General features: G+C 43.7%; 1 protein-coding gene across 1 annotated transcript in view; it reads right to left on the reverse strand.

Annotated features, from left to right (window-relative positions):
• LOC144726308 (sodium-dependent multivitamin transporter-like) overlaps nucleotides 1-18,912 on the reverse strand; it is a 30,262-nt gene extending 11,350 nt beyond the window's left edge. Inside the window, exons 1-9 of the mRNA XM_078604902.1 lie at nucleotides 15,944-18,912; nucleotides 13,009-13,074; nucleotides 8,633-8,684; nucleotides 7,387-7,454; nucleotides 5,820-5,974; nucleotides 4,053-4,193; nucleotides 2,090-2,219; nucleotides 1,522-1,610; nucleotides 688-800 (exon numbers count right to left, since the gene is read on the reverse strand). Coding sequence (XP_078461028.1) covers nucleotides 688-800; nucleotides 1,522-1,610; nucleotides 2,090-2,219; nucleotides 4,053-4,193; nucleotides 5,820-5,974; nucleotides 7,387-7,454; nucleotides 8,633-8,684; nucleotides 13,009-13,074; nucleotides 15,944-16,282 — 1,153 coding nt within the window. The 5' untranslated portion in view covers nucleotides 16,283-18,912. The remainder of the gene's footprint in view (nucleotides 1-687; nucleotides 801-1,521; nucleotides 1,611-2,089; nucleotides 2,220-4,052; nucleotides 4,194-5,819; nucleotides 5,975-7,386; nucleotides 7,455-8,632; nucleotides 8,685-13,008; nucleotides 13,075-15,943) is intronic.
• Nucleotides 18,913-21,250: the final 2,338 nt, after the last annotated feature.

Below are 21,250 nucleotides of genomic sequence, written 5' to 3' on the forward strand. Positions count from 1 at the left end.
GCTTGTTCACATCACTGCTGGCAGAAGGGCCACAAGTGGGAACTCTTCTCTAGAACTTCTCTCGAGGGTATTGTTAGCCTCCTCTTTCGCGCTGACTATACATCTTGGAAAGTGGCAGTACCCACACTTTACCCCACCACACGCGATCTGCCCATTAACTAGCTGTGGTCAACCCATTTATACTACTCGGTGGACAGAGGCCGAGTCACAGCAGGAGAATTAATTGAACAGATTACCTTTAGATTTAATATACACATCGTGTAGCTCTACGACGTGCTTTCAGGTTGTGCCAAACATTGTTTGGCACGATGCCTGACATTTCCCTCCACGTGCCCAGAGCTTTTTTTAATCAGTTTCTTAAGTTCCTGAAGTGGCTTCCCGCACGTCGAGCGAAACCTCGTAACATCGTGCCGAACAAGGCACGGTATGACCCAAAAACACAACGGAGAGTTGCGCAGCTTGATCGCGAAAAGCCTACCAAGTAGCATAACACAGGGTGGTCGTCACCACATACAAGCGTATGTATGTATGTATGTTGAATTTCTTTCGCACCGCACATATCAGCCGACCGTGCTACATCGGAGGTGCGGTTGCAATCTATCACATGTACGTATGTTGAACTTCTTTTGCACCATACGAAGCCAACCATGCTACATCGGAGGTGGGGAAAAACGCCGTCTCACGCACCTAAGCCTTTGGAGACGAGCGTCGCTCTCTTCTCAGTCATGTTGGGGAAATACGGCCTCACAAAGTCCGCCATCGTCACCGTCGCCAGGGAATTAAATGCCGACGAGATGGTGCTGCAACACACGGGGATTAGTGGGTGAAAGTTAGAGATGGAAATAAACTTTGCGAGAGAGAAATATCCAGGCAGTTTCCCCCCCCTCCCCCAGAAAAAATAGGTGACCAAATATTAATAATAATGTACAGGCCTTTGTCAATCCATGGGCTGGATGAAAGTCACCCCATGCCGTATAGGTCGTGAAAGCTGTTTGACTATACGTCACCACTCTGGTCAGTACGGGTTGGTGAAGGCAGGGAGCATGATCTTTAGAGCATAGTAGAGTATTGTACAACAATGTATTTTGTATCACTGCCCTCTGCTACTTACAAAGGTAGCACTGCACCAGTCTATAACACCTACATAATGCATGGTGGTTACCCATCCACGCACTATCCAGAAACAACCCGGCTTAGCTTCTGAGATCTGACGAGATCAGTTGGATTCTGGGTTATTTGGAGATATGCTTCAATAAAAAATATCATCCTTTTTGAATCGGACAATTTTAGATCGCAAGCGTACCTTGTTATGAGATGACATGTCACACTCATTACTTGTTATGAATCACTGGCCTAATGGTTCGTATCGCATGATGCCTACCTGATGGTCAGTATAACACGATGCCTACCTGATGGTCAGTATCACACGATGCCAACCTGATGGTCGGTATCGCACGATGCCTACCTGATGGTCAGTATCACATGATGCCTACCTAATGGTCAGTATCACATGATGCCTACCTGAGAGCCCCGCTGAAGATGCAGGCCACAAAGAGGCCAGGCAGCCCCGGGTAATCCTGAAGAACGTCCATCACGAAGTATAGCACCATCTGGAATGAGGTACAAAGACGGACGAGAGATTATTTTAGTTATATTTTTGTCAGCCCTTTGTCAATCCAAATGCGAGGAGGCTACCGTCTCCTGCTGTCCTGAAGCCGTCTCATGGCAAGCAGACCTCGACATTGGCATTTAGCTTCTGAACATATTGCCACACACAAGAATATAATTATAATTCAATTATAATAAACGTTACACACTTGACGATTAAAACAGTTTCAAGGGTTAAACACGTGTATCAATGGCCACACATAGGAGTGTGAGTATACAAACACATGCATACATTCACGCAAATCCACGCGTACATATCCATGAGCATGCAATCGTATGTGTTTTTTTTGCTTTTGCGTATGGGTAGCTGCATGGCTGCACAACAGATGACAGCATCCTCCCCGTATCCACCACACGTGCACAGACACACTTGCAGGCGTTGTTCAAGCCGTGTGCACGTGCAGTTAGAGGGTTGCAGCACCTGGTCGTTGCTTGTGACGTCACCCATCACACGGGGGTTGCACTCCTGATAGCGTGCGTACATAACCAGGCCCATGATGGACCCAATGGCCAGCATCAGCTGCTGGCATGGGAAGACCAAGTACACGGAACTGACATGCGCACACAGGCAGGTACACGCGGGCACACACAAGCGTGAGCACAAAGGCATGCACATCGTTAAGGCATATAAACCACCCACCACCGCCCCCGCCTCCCGTCGACTAAAAGCAATGTCTTCACGACGCCATGCAGACACGTGCGGGCACAAAAATAAATCACCGGAGCAAAAGAGCAGATCATTGTCTTCACAACACACATGCACTTAACTCCATTCGGTCTCTCCACATGAATGTAAGCCGGATTTATATTTGCGTTTACCCACGATGTTCTACGGCAACCTCGCAATGAGTTTATGTATGCCTTTGCATTTTGCGTTGAATGGGTTTTTACAAAGTGCTCTTGCCAATAACATCTGGTAATCTATCAGCATTTTTTAACAAGCTCCACTCTCCTGTTGAGACCCAGAAGGTCAAAACTGGTGTGAATAATATCACTGGTCAACATACTTTTTCCGGCATAAGGTATTCCAACGGTTTTAATGTAATTTTGGGGGTGCCGATTCCAAATCTGGCATCAGCTTTTGTCTATCACATCAGGTTTTTGAGATATCAAATATTTCATTTTCAATAAAAACTGCAGAAGAAAAATATTAAATAAATGTGGATATCTACATAAAATTATATTATAAACACACTATGCTAAAAATACAGGACCATATTTTAACACTAAAGCAGTCACTGACTCGCAACAACTTGCAATCATAAGTGACAAGAGTTAATTTCGGGTAAAATCAATGAAAATGGGGTATGCCGATAGCATAAAAATGAGATGTGATAGAGAAAATCTGATATCAGATTTGGAATCAGCACCCTGAAATTAGTCTAAAACAGCTGCAAAAGTCCAGGCCAGAATTTTTTTTTTTGACCAGGAAGGCCAATAGGCCGCAGGAATAAAAAATGTGTCAGATTTGTTGAAACAGAATGGAGTTCTGCTCATGTTAGCTTTAACCCATGATGATCCACAGCAACGTATAATGAGCAACGTCCATCAACGGCCATTCGCTGCAAGACGCCGGGTGTTCTGGAAGTACCGTATTTTCCCGCATATAGCCCGCATACGCATATAACCCGCAAAAATTGTGTTTTGTGTAAAATAAATTTTAGATAGCGTGCACTTCCATATACCCCGCATGCATGACTATCTTTAACGTCGTTACCGCAGCTTAATTCCATCATATTAATACGAAGTTTACATTTGTAATACATTACACTATCAATTGTTAACATTTTAATCATAACGTGGACAAAGAAAACAAACTAACCGGAAACGAGTGAACTTAAAACAGTAAACAAGTAACAAAAGTAAATATCCAATAAATAAGTAACACATAACTGGTAGATAAGTAAGGACAGTTTTAGCACTGGTAGATTGCGCACTGCGCAGACAATAGCGGCACTACGGAAACGCAAACGCCGTTGCCTCGCCCCCAACCCCCCACCTCTCTCTCCTCCCAGCTCTCCCGTCGCCGGTAAACAAAGTGCGCCACACTTCAAACATTGCCGTTTCATTGTACAAACAATTCGAATCATTTAAAACGTGATAACATGTGCAATTTTAGTGCGAGTGGTTTATTCAACAGTGATTTAGTCAAAGGTAAGTGTTGCATAGTGGATAGTCCTACCATGAAAAAATTGAACGAGTTATGACATGTCACACTTGTAAAATATGTTTAGGATGGCCCGCACCTCCATATACCCTGCAGGGACTTGTTTTGATTGTAAAAAGTGGTATACCCCGCGGGTTATATGCGGGAAAATATGGTACTAACAACCAAACGTGATTAAGACAACTTGGAATGAATACAACAAACTAACAACACTCACAAGATTGCTTCCTTCTCAGAGCGGGCACTCAGATATCGCTGCACTTGAGCTTGGTTGACCCCATAGAGTGCGAGCATCATGAATACACCCCCGAACCCGAGGGTCCATAAGGTGTGCCGCTTAAACGGGTCCGGGTCAAAGCTACACACGGACACACAAACATACACGCCATCGTCACGATCATCCCAGTAAACCAGCAACGCTATCGTCAGGCACATACAACACACTGCGTTCCACGAGAACGGCAAGACTTGCACAGCCCAGGATGTTTCACCCGACACTGGGGAGACAAAGCCTTCTCGAGCGCAGCCCCAAAAATCTAGAACTCCCTGCCGCCTGCCACCAACGGACATCCGAAACGCGCCAAGTGTCTCGCAATTCCGTGATCTGTGCAAGACACATTTATTAAGGCTTGTCATCCGATGAAATAAAAACTCTTAAATTTTTATTTCTTTAATTAATTTTTATTTACTGCTTAACTTTGTGCGATTTGTTGCGCACGTTTGCAATTTATTTTGCATGCGGTTGCAATTTACTTTTCCCAGTCAGTGTTAGCTGCTGAGGACGTGACGGGCTTCTTTTTTCCTTCGTTGTTCCGTGCCCCCTGTACCATTCCCGTTCTGTTGTAATGTGCACTGAAGCCTACTCCATACTCCATTGAGCGATATTGGCACACAAAAGATTGATTGATTGACAGTCATCCCAGTAAACCTGCAATGCTTTGTCTACTTTTGCATGTGTTTGGCCATCCAGCGTTCTATGTTTACTGGGATGATGTAGTTTTATGTCGCATTGTGTCTCACATGCGTAGGCCTGTGGCTGGTTGAAAAGTGCGTGGAGCGACAGGCTATACAGATTCTAGAGAGCAATATGGAGCCGAATGACATTATTGCAATGTTGGTTCTATTCAAGGTTTAATAATCTCACGTAATATTTTCATGGTTCCCTGGTAGACTACAGTAGGCATGGAGATTAGAATAGCCGCAGCCGTAACATGAGGTATAGTGGATGTAGAATACTCAGGTGTGTAAATATTTTTCAGGATGCTCGACAGGCGCAGCTGAAATTATGGGGACTTTTTTGTAAGATTTCGAACACAAGTCAAGAGTACTGTCAAATATCACACATTTTATTTATTTATCCTTTTATCCTATATAAATCATGTAATTTGTTAATCTAGTAATGGCACCTGAGTAATTTGTGGTGTTGAGTAAGGGCTTGTTTTGACTGGAATGAACCAGATACCCACTATATTGATCTTGACATATGTTCACCAAGTTAAAGAGAGATATGACCTGAAAAATGTTCTCCATACGAGATCACACTGGGCGATGTGACTGACACCTGGTGGGAACACTGCAGTATTGCTCACAATATAACAAGTGATCTGGCGGTAGAGGGCAAAAACCATAATGGGCCTCCAGGTCACTCATGCCATGTGGTTTTATGAACGGGTTGAAGTTATGAAAAATATCACCCAATCAGTAGAATTGGCTGGAACTGGATTATTCAAAACTTTGCAATGCATGTTATGAATAGGGTATGATAACTATAATGTGAAACACACAAGTAAGAAAATGCCAGTGAGGGCAGCATGCATTACAGCAGAGCAGGCCTCACTTTTTTTATTACCATGGTTACTGAGCACAGGCCCAGAGGCCAAAAATGCAAAGGGTGACGATCCATTCAACCAACTATGGTGCGCAGGTGTACATGCGTGTACTAATGCCTATACGCAGTGATTTAATAGTACGTGCAAGTGCTCACTCAATGCCAGATATTTTGCCAGCGTTATTGTTGATTTCCCAAACTTTTGCGATGCCGCCCGCGTTCTGAGCACCGACAATGATGACGGCAAGTTGGCCCGCGACCATCACCAGCGTCTGGAATACGTCCGTCCAAATCACCGCCTTCAGCCCGCCCTGAAAAATACAAAAATAAAGATCCCCCGCATAGCCTTTCACAGACTGTTGGGGCAAATGCTGTTAGTGAGCACCTATGAAGGCCGGCACTGTACACAAGGGGGTGGGTGGCCAATACCATGTCCAACCGCATTTGTATCCCCAGTGCTGATGTTTTCACACCGCACCACATACTAACTTAAGGTTGAATCAATCTAGTGGATGTTCAGGACTAGCTCAAATGTTCGCAACTGCTATTGGTCGAGAGCAGGAATTTTGTTTAGATTGCCAGGTTCATAGAGCAGTGGGCTAACCACTCCCCGACACACACACATGCATGTACTGTACAAGATAACACAGAATCCTGTATCCACAACATGTCCATTCGGATCACTTCATTCTACCGAACCGCCACCAGAAAGCAGGCAAATCGTTCTTTACCACAGCCGGAGGTCTTGTAAATTCTGGCTTTACCACCTCGGTGAAATGACGACAGATTTGGGCGGAAACCAATATCCTAATCAAACACCTGGTCTCTGATTCCACGAAAGAACCTGTGAGATGTAATCTACCTAGAAAACATTCATTATCATTTTCCATGGGTCACAGTAAAATTAATTAATACAGATCTGCCCACTACCTTCACAAGTGAATATCACATAGGGTATGGTGTGTGGTTGACAATGTAAGCAGTGAGTCACTGTAAACTCCGATAACTCAATGGAGGCATTGAAGGAATCCACCGCATATCAACTGATACCATCAACTGATGAGAACTAATCCGTATGTTATTCCTCCAGGCATACACAACAGACTTTCAATAATTCAACCGTGCGCACAGCCACACACAAGCCCACATGATTTGACCACATTCAGAAAGCAAAATGCCAAAGCCAAGAAATACACAAGGTATTAAGTGCTCGAAGGACACTCTAAAATCAAAGATACATGAGTTTAAATACCATGGTGCAAATGGACTGATGTTTTTATTTTATTCATATGCAATGGTTTTATGTAACCGCTGCAGTAACTACATTTGCTAAAATGTAAAAACTAAAAAACTTAAATCGAATTGGGACCCTAAATAGTGACAATTCCTATAATTGCTGGGAATGCCCAATCCACAAATACGAAGGAGACATTACAGTGATACACTTCGCTGCTCCTGACACGGTTATCTGGGCTTGACCACCTGAATGTAAAATTGCAGTTGTTGCTCTGCATCTACGTCTGCCAGACGAAAGAATAAGATTGCTGGGAAGATGAATCGCTAAACCTCTAATGCACACTGTAGGCGATAACCATCTGCGAAATACTGCACCTCTCTGACAAACTTGGGAAATAAGGATGGAGCGAACGGAAAATGTATCGAATGAATTGTTTTGATGCTTTTGCCGTACTCACTCAAGTGTGGATGCATGGCTAATACTCACGATGGTCGTGTAAATAGTGCAGATGACTCCAAGCACCACCACCGATATCCACACATTCAGTCCTGTCACTGCAGCACAAGTCAACACTGAATCGTTAACACGGAACACCCCACTTCGCATCACACGGCGGCGACATGACAAATTCTAAGAGTGACGCACAGCACAGAGACTAGGACAAACATGGAACACGAAACCAAATGCACATGCATGGCTATTTTTGCAAGTCAACTGCTGGATAAAGTGCCTCCTTCCCCACACCGTGTGTGTTTCATTTGAACATACTTCACTGTTTTATTATTATGTCTTATTTTTATTATTTTATTATTTCCCTTCTACGTGAATTTACCGAAAGAACCAAGAATATGAATCCATGCAGTCACGAAAGCTTTAAATCGAAATACTTCACCATGCTGATCAGCGTGGGTTGGTGAAGGTGAGCAGCATAGGCATGGAAGCATAGAATCACAGTACAATGATGTATTCTGCTGCAGTCTCCTGCGGACTATTACTTAGCACAGCGCCGCAGCCGCCTATGATCACTGTTACGTTGTTTTTATAGCTTTATTTTGGTGATTTCGAAAACTTTTGGATTAGCCTTATTTGTTTGTTGTTGTACAGAGTTAGACTGATAACTTTAATTTAAATTGTCTTATGGTTGTTATTGTTTGACTTGCATCCCACTGGGATTTTTGCACACAGCATTGATATACGGTGCTTTTTCTGGAAGACTTTGCTGTTTTTTCCTGGATTTTTCTGTTGCGCGTAGTCACTTTAAGATGTTTCTTGTTCATGTTTTTGTTTGTTGCGGTTGCACCCGATTCAAGAGCAGAATGGCTCACAGGGCTATACCTAATAAATTAATTGAACTGAACTGAACCTAGCATGCATGGTGTAATATCCAGGCCCAAGCCTGCTTGGCTTCCGAGACGTGGGGGAATTTGGCACATTCCTTGTTCTTTGGGCGTTGTCACAACACTAATATATAACGCTATAATAACCCAAAACATAATACAAAACCTCAAAAACAAAAATACAACATACTGAATTTGTTGGCCGTTAGTTATTGGTTTACGCGACCTCTTTAGCAGCAACAGAAGTTGCTAGATTCCCCAAAATGTGAAAAAAAGGAACAAAGGCTTCAGTTGAACCACAGGAGTTAATTTAATGGAATGGGGGTAAATTGTGAGAGCCACAACCAGAATTGTGTACAAGCATTTATAGCCAGACACAAAGGAAGTACATTTACCTGCATTAAGAGCTAAAGCTGGGGTGTAGAGAACAACACCCATATACACCACCTGCAACAGCAAACACACACACACACGCAGATTATCCACACATGCACTTGTATATGTCAAGCCACTGCTGGATGAAGACATTTAACCATCTTTCCCTGCGCTGCTTAGTTCAGGGTTGGTGAAGGCAGGGAGCGCGTGCGTGGTAGCACCCTCTGATGCCCGCCACACTGTCCCTCTGTCTAGAGCAGAGTTTCTCAAACTGTTTTCGCCCTGCGAACCACTCAGCCAGCCAGCCCCCCCCCCCCCCACGCTAGTGACAAAACGCATTCGCTTCTCTCTAAATACCAGTCAAACAAAATAATTAATATGACTGGAACATTTTTTTATGCAGCTATTAGGTTTTTATTAGGGGGGGGGCATTTATATCTTAGGATTTGGGTAGTTTACTTAATTTAATTTTGTCATTAAATATCATCAGTAAAATATTAATTAATGTCCGACACAAAAGGTCAAAACATTGGCATTATTTCCAGAAAAACCTGCATTTGAATCACAGCTCCGCGGACCACCTGGAGGACCTTCAAGGACCACCGGTGGTTCGGCTACCACACTTTAAGAACCATTGGTCTACAGCCTATACAGTAACACCTCTCGTGATTGGTGGTCACCCAATCCCAGCACTATCTAGGCTCCATCCTGCTGAACTTCAGAGATCCGAGGAGATCAGGTCACAGGTGTGTGTGTATAATAGAACTAGGTGCACATCATGGAGGATCGTGGGTCACACGTAAATGGTGTCCATTGGCCAATGCTGAATGGGCATGCCGGAGATATATTTTCCATCTGAAATTGTTCAAGCAAACTCTGAACCAGTTTATATTTTCTGAGCCACATCTGCCGGATGTTGCGAGGCAAAAATCTCTCCACCTTCATAATGGGAACCTGTTGCAACAACGTACTTGGGGCCCCCACCTTGTGGGTGATCGTGTGAAAAGAACACAAAGGTCAACTCTCGTCCTTAAAAATACAGGGACATTCGACTTTCAGAGATACGAACATACCTGTCCGTATCGAGAGTCATAAGTTCAACCGCTGTGCAATAGATGGCGATGGTGGCATCTATATCTGCAGAACATGAATAACCAGTGCCATCTACATCTACAGAAGATTATACAACTTTTAAAGCGATTCCCCGAAGTAAAGTTGGACAAATCGAAATAAAAACAGACCTCTGGAACCTAACTCGTTCGCAAGTAGAGGAGTCCCTGTAAGAAGTAATTGGCAGAAATAAGTGACAATTCCTTTACATCTTCTCCCATTCCCTGCGTGACTTTGTGCAGGCGTCCCTTTAGCTGCCTGGTTCCGACATTATCGAAAGATCTAACCCCTAGCCATCAGAGCAGCGGATTGTTTAAATAAATGTGAACGTTTATTAAAAACCCAACTCTGCAGTGGATCTGTAATACCGTGCATATACATAAGGCGAGATGGTCATTTGCATTTATTCCTTGATTTTTTAAAATAATAAGCTATAATTTATTTTAAACTTTTATATTTGCTAGGGGCAGGGGTCGGCAACCAAAATAACAAGGAGATCCATTTTTGTTCGAATTCGCAAAAAACTGAATAATTTAAGAGCCGCAATGCATGTGAATGAGACGGTGGTCCTTAATAAATAACGCTACAAAGCAGTCCTTAAAAAGCATGCGGCTCCGGAGCCGTAGGTTGCCGACCCCTGGGCTAGGGTATACATTGCTTTGTTGATATTTTAAACGTAATGTCTTGTCTTTTATATATTATAAAAGACACTTTATAGAAGTGTTGGGAATTCACGTATTTTATTTTTCTCAACCTGTTGAAAATGTCAATTAGAGACTTTTTCTCACAAAACTATTCCAACCACGTCAAAGATTTGAGTCGCTAAAAGACGCCAATTTAGGTCGCGCTGGCTCATGTAAGGTAAAATGGAGCCTCCACATGAGCTGATTTTATCACTCTATCTCTGAAGTCAACATCCTCTCTTGTGTGTATGTTAAACTTATTTCGCACTGTACGTAGTCAACCTTGCTAATCAGAGGTGTGGAGGAAGGACAACAAACTAAACACAAAAAGCAGTTCCAAACAGATGAGTTTTCAATCTACATTTAAATGTGAATAGCTCCAGTGGCTTCCTAATATTGGAAGAGCATTCCAGACGGCCAAAGAAGCGCATCTAAAAGCACGCCATGTAGTGAGCGTCTTTGTTCGATGGCCAGCCAAAAGCTGCTGCCACTCTGGCATTAGTTTTCATCACCGACCATCATCCCTTTATAGAGGTGTGTTGCTGCCCAAGCACACCCACTCACTCTCATTCATCTTTCCCTAACACTCAATTACACCGGCTGACTTTCACACATTCTCCAATCCTCGTGATACATTCTCTGTCTCTCAATGTAATTGTTTTATAGCTGTAAATTATGACGCTTGGTGTACGAGGTGGCTGATGTCACAGCACCCTCACGTACCAAGCAGACTCTCATATATCACGACCTTTGGTGTCACTACAGCTGGTGACGTGGGACAAAACAATCAACGAGTGCATGCGTTTATACGCATGCAGACCTCCTCCGTGACCCCTTTAATCATCAATGTAAAACCAAAGGACACATTGCTGGTTATGACGCAGACTATGGTGCAATTGAGATCGGTCTTTCTATAGACCATTGCAAGCCCTGCAATAAACCCTGCAACCACAACTGTCCATTGGTATGATCACCAACAGCAAATATATCTAATGTACAATAATGAGAAATATCGCTATCATCAACGAAGAAAAGGAAACTAGTCATACGATTTAGTATTGCATCATAGCTTTGCTAGGCGATTTTCCGAACCGAGTTGTAACCTTTTTAAATAATGCAATAGCATAGCTCACACGAAATCTAATGTACAGCAATTATCCTTGGAAAAGAGCGATGTTGTCTGAAAGGTGCAAGGAACCCCTCCCCTTAAGAGCATTCATAACAGCCTGATGCAATGTGGGAATTACAGGCAATACTCAAGACTCACAGTAGGCAATATCAGTTATGATTAGATAGTTGCCTTCACGCAATACTTGAAAGAACTTACATTTCGTTTCAGGTCCAATTAAATTGTTACACCTTAATAAAAGGACAACGTGCACCTTGATTAAATGTACTCGTGATAATGTAGGTTTCCAAGGAAAATAGCCATTAAGTACCTGGTTTATCAGTTGTGCAATAAACCCCCAAGGGTCCATACTGTACTTGTTCTCTGCATTCTTGATGTTTTTGCCTTTGTTTTGTTGTATCTGTGCTCAAACACCACAGATCTCCCTTATACTGGTAGGAACCTCCTGGTTACACCAGCCCACAGGGGATTATTGTGTCCGTCGTGCAGGGAGGGGCTGGGTGGGTAGGGAGGGGCTGGGCAGGGAGGGGAGGGTGGGGAGGGGCTGGGTGGGGTGGGTGGGGCTGGGTGGGGGGTGGGAGGGGTGGGGCTGGGTGGGGAGGGGCTGGTCACCCCGTGGTGCCCTTATAAAACTCAACGTTTAACCTACTCACGCCGGCTTGTGCCCGCCCTCACAGTCGGCCATATTTGCGGAATACACCACGCCGCCGTTGACCCTGGCCATTGACCGAGCAACCCAACGTTCCTACCAGCTCCCTCCGCAGGAATGTATTAAAATAGCCAGGAAACTGGCTAAACGTGATCATCCATGCAACAAATTAAATAAACTCAATCTCTTTGATCCTTACATTATTGGTGATCCTGTGGTCAAAGCTCACTGCAGGTGTCAAAGCTCACTTGCCAAATGCTAAAAAAATAAACTCCTTTCAGGATTGTTCATGTTAATCTCTTAAAGAATAAAGGCGTTCAGTGTTTATTTCTAATATTTATAAGCGATCTAAGGAGTTACCTGTTTACAATTTAAAGCAGTTACAATTTTACAATGAACTGCAGTAGTGTTCAGATGATGACATGTCAATCCACTACTGAAATACGGACCTCCCCACACCATTGGGGTAGTGGGGGTTATTTAACCATACTCCACCATGCTGATCAGTGACAGTTGATGTAGCGGCCAGCAGAAGTTGGGGCATAGTACAGTACAACAGATTATCTTGGACTGTCTTCTGCTTACAACATCAGCAGCCTAAAACACATGGTTCATGTATGGCACACTCATTCAAGCACTATGCAGACACAGCTCTGCTGAGCTTCCGAGATCTGACAGAGATCGAGCGTATTCCAGGCCATTTGATCAAAGCCCAGGATGATTTATGAACATGAGATTGATTGAGATGAAATTAACTGAACAATTGTTACGAATTATGGTGGCAGTGGTGTTAAGCACTGGAAAGTGGTGATGTGTAGTATTTACCATTTGGAAGATGAATGTTAACGTTCCCGCAATCCTCACAGACTTGTTAAATCGGAGCCCCAAATACTGTGAAAATAAAGGCACAACATCCACCTCAACGTAAGCATAAAACACAATTATCTGCAAATCATCACGTACCACACGACTTCATTATCCACTGCAAATTGCTTCCGCAGAATCATATTTCATCAAACAGAGCACACGAGATTTGTGTCAATGGGCTCTCGTATGGTTATACAGAAAATGATAGTAACTCTGACACAAATGTGTTGTGGCATTCATCAAAGCATTCACACAGCAATTCACATGTTAATAATAATAATATCCAGGCCTTTGTCAGTGCACTAGTTGGATGAATTATGCCTCCCCATGCCACGTCAATCATGGGGATTGTCAGACCATACTTCACCGCGCTGGTAAGTGTGGGTTGAAGGCAGCAAGCGTAGATGTGGAACTATATAAGCAGGGTACAATGATTGATTTCTTTCTGCACTGCCCTCTACTGCCAAACGCCATGTAACCCCACATAACCCCACCGCTACCCTATGACAGTTTTTGTGCAGTGTGGTCACCCATATAAGCACCATCCGTGCTCAATCTTGCTTAGCTGTGACACAATGTAGGCTTGTAACTTAGACCTTTCTCTCATAAGGCAGTGTTAATAAAAGATATAATTTTTTAACTGTATATATGTAATTACAAATTATAATTGTGCTGACCGCTGCACTCATACAGCAAAAAATCCACTCCAATACTAGACTTATACACTCACACCCTGCTTCCCCCTTCACCAACCTGCACTGATCAGTGTGGTGAAGTATGGTCAAAGAATACCTACGAAACGCACGGTGTAAGAAGGCCTTCATCCAGCAGTGGGTTGACAAATGGCACGTACAGCAAGGCAAAAGTGTATTTCCTCGCACAAGCATATATACTCTACCTGCCTTTTGCACACCAAAGATACAAATGTTTTGTTTTAAGCTTGCTTTAATAACCTGTGCGATTTCATGTTACAGATGTATTAAGTACACTATAACATATAAAGTTAATTGTAACATCTCACTTTGTTGACCCAGGTTGCCCTTGCACAAAACACTTATTGTCCCATGTATTTTTTTTTACCGATTTTAAGTCCATAAAAGAGAATAGCATAATAAAAGTGCTGCCCTGCAAGTGCCTGCTCATGGCACAGCCGGCAGAAGGGCCTCCAATGCAAGGAGCTCTGGAGAGCCCCTTCAAGCCGAGGGGAGTTGGCCACGCTGGCCAGATATCTTTGGAGAGGTGGGTGTACGCAGACTTTACCTCACCACACGCGACCTGCCGATAAATATTAAGAGCGGTGTTCTTCATTGCAAGGCCCGTGGGCCACTGGCGGCCCCCTTGATAGCCTTTATTGCGGCCCCCGACAATACACAATACGTAAAAACACCCCTTGCAGGCGGTGTGGCGGGCCTCACGTTGACAACTTATCAGCGAAAGTGGCCCCCTTCTGAAAATTAGTAAAGAACACTGATTTAGAGTAATGCTGTTGGGGGGATTTAAGAAACTTGCACCATTGTTTCAACTATTATGGTGAGCGATTAGACTGGTGACTGCTGCATTGCCAAGTACAGTGTGCTCACCATTTATGCCATGACAGCATCCATAAAATGTTATATTTACATACATAAGTAGGCCATCATAATAAACTAATTGAAAATAACTTAGCATGAACTGCACACGCAGTGGCCATGCAACTCAATTAACTTCCCCAAACACATTAACGCCTTTGGTTAATGTGGTACCAGAGTAGGAGAGATTCATTCAAGTGTCAAAATTACTAGGGCCATAATGTGTTCGATCCAACACAGTGCTGCTGGGCTACTAGGGCACTTTCATGGTGACCATCATCAGCCGTGGTCAACCCACTGCTAAATAAAGGCCTTCCCAAACCTTCAAAATTTCTCACGAAAAATATTATTAAATAATGTTGTGTTGTAACTAAATGAATGGTATCGTGTGAGTGTACTTTCTCTGGGTACTTTGGTTTCCTGCAAAAAAAAACCTCATATCCGTTGGGCTGGGAGGTTACCAGTACAGCAAAAGGATACCTGAATCGCAGACACATAGATTTTCTCCCACATGCTAAACATAATAGAAATTGAAAAACATGTCCATGTAGGACCCCTCCTGTGAACGTTTTAAGACCGATGCTTTTTGTTTTCAAGATATTATAGCCAGGAGTGCCTTATAAAAAGAGCAATAAACAGAAGACAAATTATCCTTATGGCGGTACTCCAGGGTACCAAATAATACAAAATGGCCCAGGCAATTAAATGTTATTTCTGGGACACTATTTTTCCCAGGGGTGTTAACTCCGCGACTGGGGTACCAATCAATCCGAAATCAGTGCCACTCCGCGATGTCGAAACTCAGCGAGGACGATTGCGCTGAAACCCTGAACGCTCGTACGTGTCACAGTAGTGGTGCATCGTGTACAGCTCGTCGAGATGAGTCGATTGACGCATCGCCGACCATCAACAGACTAACAATGACTGCATCACGGACATTGTGCGAGAGCCGGGATACTGTGGCACCCCGGGGTACCATCCATAAGGTTCAAATGCTACTCACATGACAAATGTGCAAACATGATAATCGGTTTTTCCCCTTTTATCTGGCAACAAAACAGGTGTTAAGTTGTTAAAACACCAAACTGAAACCTTTTACAAGGAATCATGTCTGCATTAACCACAATACTTGTGGCCAAAATGCAAACAAAAAACATACTCTGATGATATTTCAGTTTGGTGGTTTAACAACTTAACACCTGATAATAGTTTTTTTACCCTTCTATCTGGCAACAAAACTGACACCTTTTTTACAAGGAGTCATGTTTGCAACGGCGCATGGCACAAGCCACTCCAAGCCACGCCGATTGTTTCAAGGCACCCACCTCGTAGGCGCTGGTCACCTTGAGCCGATAGAAGAGGGGCAGGAAAACGTGCGCAGGAATGAGGAGCCCGAAGATGTAGCTGACTCCCAGGAACCAGTACTGAGTGCCATAGGTGTAGATCTCTGCGGGCACCCCGAGGATGGCCACCGCCGACTGGAAGGTGGCGAGAAGCGACAAAGCCACGGGCACGAATCCCATGCTCCTGTCGGCCAGCAGAAACTCCTGGGTGGTTTTCTGGCGACCACCGCTCAGGGCGTAGTAGAGGCCAATTCCAGTGGAGATGACCAGCAGGATGGCGAAGATGAGGTAGTCCACCCATGAGAAAGTGAGCTTGGCCATCGCTACCCCAAAAATAAAAAAAAAGCTATCTGGCGTGCGCCCTACTGATGTGCGGGGTTGGAGAGGCCCCAGACAAAATTGGCTCGGCGTAGCTTATATGCACGTAAATATAGCGGGTTGTAAAACGAAGATAATCCCTGAGATTGCGTTGTAAAATACGAACTAAAGTTCAAGTGTCGTATTTTTTGTGCGATGCGACAATTAAGTTAAAGGCAGCAAGCAGCAGCAGCAGGAGATATTTTTACTTCTAAACCGACATGGCAACGATGAATCTCGCAAACTAACCATTGGCAAAGCGCGCTTTTGAATTAACAATTTCTCACAACTTGTTGTTTCTATAAATTACAATCTCTCTCTGGCTTGAAGGAATCTGTTGGTTGAGTCGGGTCGAGTGAGAAACTTCGTGTAACGGATGGGCAAAGCGAGTCCACTTAAAAACCTGCTCGGTAATTGATTAACGAGAACCCCTGTTGTATGAGCCACCTCGCTTTGCTGACACAGAAATCCTTGGAGTAAAGAAAAAAACTCTTGGCCTCCAGAAGAACCCCTTGGTTAATAAAGATTCTGGCCTTATCAATGATAAGTTGGATCCAAATGTACCGAAGAAAATAAACTCGTCCAAAGGTCCACAACAACCACCACCACCAACCACCACCAGTGTTTGCCCAACAGTTTAATCAAGACTCACAAAGGTGAAGTTGTGTCTTGTTGTGTGTAGAAGAGCTTTTGTTGTTCTTAATGAAACATGGTTGGCTTGAAAGCTTAAACGTACTTTTAAAAAAAAATTACGATTGCTTAAATACTTAAATAAACCTAGAATTAGTGTTTAGACATACCAACACTTTAAATTCAAGTACAATCGAATGAAAGGCAGCAGCAACTTCTACTTCTCATCCGAAAGTCACTGTTTTAATGTAGACCCGCGTCTATTATATAATGACGCACGGCTATACTAAGCCTAAAGCCATCGCGAAAATCGATGTAAACATCAAACATACACCTCCTAAACTCTTGACATCAATCAGCTGCATTCGGACACTTTAGTAACAGTTACCGGCAATGCCTTAAGAAAACACTCGACACTATCACGCGTAAAGTTGCATGCGACCACGCACACACCTGGGCAATAGAAAATTCCAAACTCACGTTCGGTAGCTGCTTTTATAATCGCGTAATGTTGTATGGGCCCATCCAGCAAATCTCCACAATCGCACACACCGACCGCTTTGCTGGCCAAGCAACATTAACGCAGCTACTACACACGTTTTTATATATCACTCTTGATTATATTTCACTCTTACTTGGCATAACAAACGGCGTGGTCGTGACATGTAATCGTACAGCCGATACGCAACTGATCTTTCATATTACGCCAACGGTTCGCCTTGTAGGTCAACTCGAATCTGTTAAACTTGCAATAGTTGCTGTTAGTTGCTGGCCGCTTGGCGTGTTCGAAGGGACCTCCCTTTGCTCAGCGACGGGTGATTTTGGCGCAGCTGTTTTTGATGTGCGCAAGAAACCTGACCGAGAACTACAAACTTACAAATTCGAAACAAGTTGAGAGCCACCGTTCTGAGAACGTTTAACTTATAACCATCGGACACTTCTACCACCAATCAACATTGACAACGCAGTCATCGACCATTCTACAAAGATGATGCGTTAATATTTCTCAGTTGTTCGCATTTAATCAACACACGACGTAACGTACACCCCGCATTCAATGTCAACTTTACCCTACATTTTTTACATTCCGTCTGGGTTGGGTTTTATATTTAAAAAATAATTCGTGTACTTTATAGATTGTACTCCGTTTACACGTGGCCCACAAAACAGGACTCGTGTGTTTGTTCTACCGGAATGATTAAACACAGCGGCTAACTCTTAAGGGTTAAATGTCGATTGGAACAACGTGTGGCGGTGAGGGTGATGTTCTTGCACGGCTCTTCCCCATGTAATATCACACCACGTGGAGATTCAAAGTCACCGAGAACTACACACGACGTGTCAGTGACCTTTTGCCCAAATTGCGATACAGCACAGTACCGTATACTGTATCAATTGTGATAAGTGTACAGAGGCAATCGTGTGGCTAACGATTACTACGTCTCTACCACTTGCACCTTAACCCACCCGCCCTACCTTGCCGCAATTAATCCCCGTTAAGCATCTGGTCCCATGATGCCGATCATATAATACCGTATACGATGGTTATTAAATCGCTACGTTAACCCGTCTCTTATCCACCCCACCCCTTCGTTGTCTCGGTAGCCCGCGACATTGTTCGTCCCCCCCCCTTGTGTTTAATAACAAACAAGGACACGGGTTGGCAGGCGAGCCGATAGACGACAAAATCCGCACGGAGATTATCGCTCGAAACGTTCACGAAAAAAAACAACGCCGCCCACCCGCCCGTCTCCACCGCTTTGTATCCTCCCAAACGTCGCACGCCAATGTTGAGCTCTGCTACAAAACGACACTAACACTTGAATAACACCAACGAAAAGGCACCACCGCGTAGACCTAGGAAAACCCCCCACAAATGTGCCTTCGTGACACAAGGACGACGACACACAAGGGCAAAAAGGGCGAGCGCGCACCAACGCACACGTGCTACTGTCGGCCTTTTCCGGCTCAGTGCCGTCAAAAGACGGGGTGGGGGGTGGGGTTGGTGGTGGTGGGGGGTGGGGTTGGTGGTGGTGGTGGGTGGGGTTGGTGGTGGTGGGGGGTGGGGGGTTGGTGGTGGATTGGTGGTGGCTGGAAGTTGCTGCCACTGACGGGAGGGCCCCCAACGTTACGAGGCGAGCCAATGGCGAGAGGGCCGCTCGATGTGTGTGGGTGGTTGAGCGGCTAGATGCAAAGCTTCAAATCAAAACGAAATGCAAAGCTTCAAATCAAGATGAGATGCAAAGCTTCAAATCAAAATGAGATGCGAGCTGACGATGGCGTTGTTACCTCCCCCTCACCCACCACCACCACCAAAGCCACTCTTATGTTTTTTTTCCGTGAAGTCACGTAGGTAAAAAATAAATAATAATAAGCCCCCCTCCCCCTTAATTAGTATTTAAGAGCTTGTCTCTTGGATTTGTCCTCACTTGATACAGTAAATTTATCTGTGGCGGTCCCACCTGATGACGGAGACTTGTGTTGCCTCCGAAACGTCGTAATTTATTATTTTATTTCTATTATTATTTATTTTTTACCTACGTGACTTTACCGAAAAAACCTAAGAGTATGAATCATTCCAGTCACAAAAGCTTCAAATCTAGAACCAAAGCCACTGTTTGGCTTCGTCGTGGCACGAACGATTTTGTAAAAATCCCAATCCACGGTCATCATTAACTCCTCCGTTGAGAATAATTACACGTGTGATTCATTGCGTTAACGTACCGTGTCCAACACATTGCCGTTTAACTCCGTATTATTGTACAGGGAAATTTAGGTAAAGTCACGTAGGTGTAACAGAAAATAAACCACGACGTTACGCCCGAAACGTCGTAAATCATTTTATTTTATACCTACGTGGCTTTACCGAAAGAACCAGAGAGTATGGATTCCTGCAGTCACGAAAGCTTCAAATCAAGAGGGAAATTTAGTTTTCAGGTCCGTTTCAATACGGGCAACAGCAAAAGGAAAATGTGTTATTGTAGGGCATCGTATGCTCTGTTAGCATGAGAAAATCGTGCGATGGTGTTTTCTTGGTATGGAAGAACAATGTCTCTCTCACAATGTCCCTCACCCACCGTAAGAAAGCAAGGTCAACAATATTTGGGGCATTGAACCTCCCTGCATGCTCCCGGCTTTGGTGTAAAGTAAAGGTGCGGTATGGCAAAATATAAATGGATGATGGTCGGGGGTCCACATTAAAGGCCGCCACAGGGTCCGCCAATGGCACGCGGCCCTTGCAATGAAGGGCAATGTTGTAGGAGTGCAGGCGGTACAACTGCCACAGGTCACCACCACGCCGATGGGCCGGGCTACAAAGTTAGGGTTGGGGGTTGAAGAGAAGAATTGGACAAGGGGAGATTTTACTGCAGAAATATCCGTTGTTATACTTTACATCGTTGCAACCCCGCCAACCTTTCTTTTAAACGTGTTTGTCTATTCATGATTCATGCTTACCTTTCCGATACTTTGCACTCCTATAGTTTTGTTTCTCTGCATTTTTTGTTGCAATTTTGTGACCCGCCTTTACTGGACATCTGTGAAAAAGAGTTTCGTAGGAAATCGGATGTCTCCGGGATAAATAAAGATTCTGATTCTGACGTGACACTTGTTTTGCAATCCATGCTGCTGGATTGATGGTGAAAATGGTACATGTTCAAGCACTGTGATTCGTGAACAAATAAGTTAAGGTTTAGCTATGTGGCCCTTTTTGACTTCACGATGTGCTCCGAAGAAAAGTTAATATTGTCCTTAAATTAGTTTTCAGTTAAAGAGGTAACATTGTCAATAATTAAAACATTGCACATATACATTTGAACCTTATGGCAGTACCCGGGTCCCATAAGTCCCCGGCTCTCGCATAAACATAATGTGAACAACAACTTTGCTCTTTTTTCTAGATTTGAAGCTTTCGTGACTGCAATGATTCATATTCTCAGGTTTTTTCGGTAAAGTCACGTAGGTAAAAACATTAAAATTAATGAAAGTAAAATGTTTTATTTTACTTTCATTAATTTTAATGTTTTTACCTACGTGACTTTACCGGAAAAAAACCTGAGAATATTTGCTCTTTTTCACCAATAGGTTTAAAAAGATGGTGGCAGGTTTTGTCTTGTTAAACTATACCTTTAAAACTGAAAACTACTTACCTCTATTTAAATACACTATCGAAAAAAAATATTTACACCCCTCTGTCAATCATCGTGTTTCTCAGTGTGGATTTGTGAACACACTTTGTAAACAGTACAACCTATCTGCACAGATGCATACGGACAAGAGAAGTATTATCGAACAGGAGGAATT

This window comes from Lampetra planeri, chromosome 23 (genome assembly GCF_965212315.1).
Source record: "Lampetra planeri chromosome 23, kcLamPlan1.2.h2, whole genome shotgun sequence".
NCBI lineage: Eukaryota > Metazoa > Chordata > Hyperoartia > Petromyzontiformes > Petromyzontidae > Lampetra > Lampetra planeri.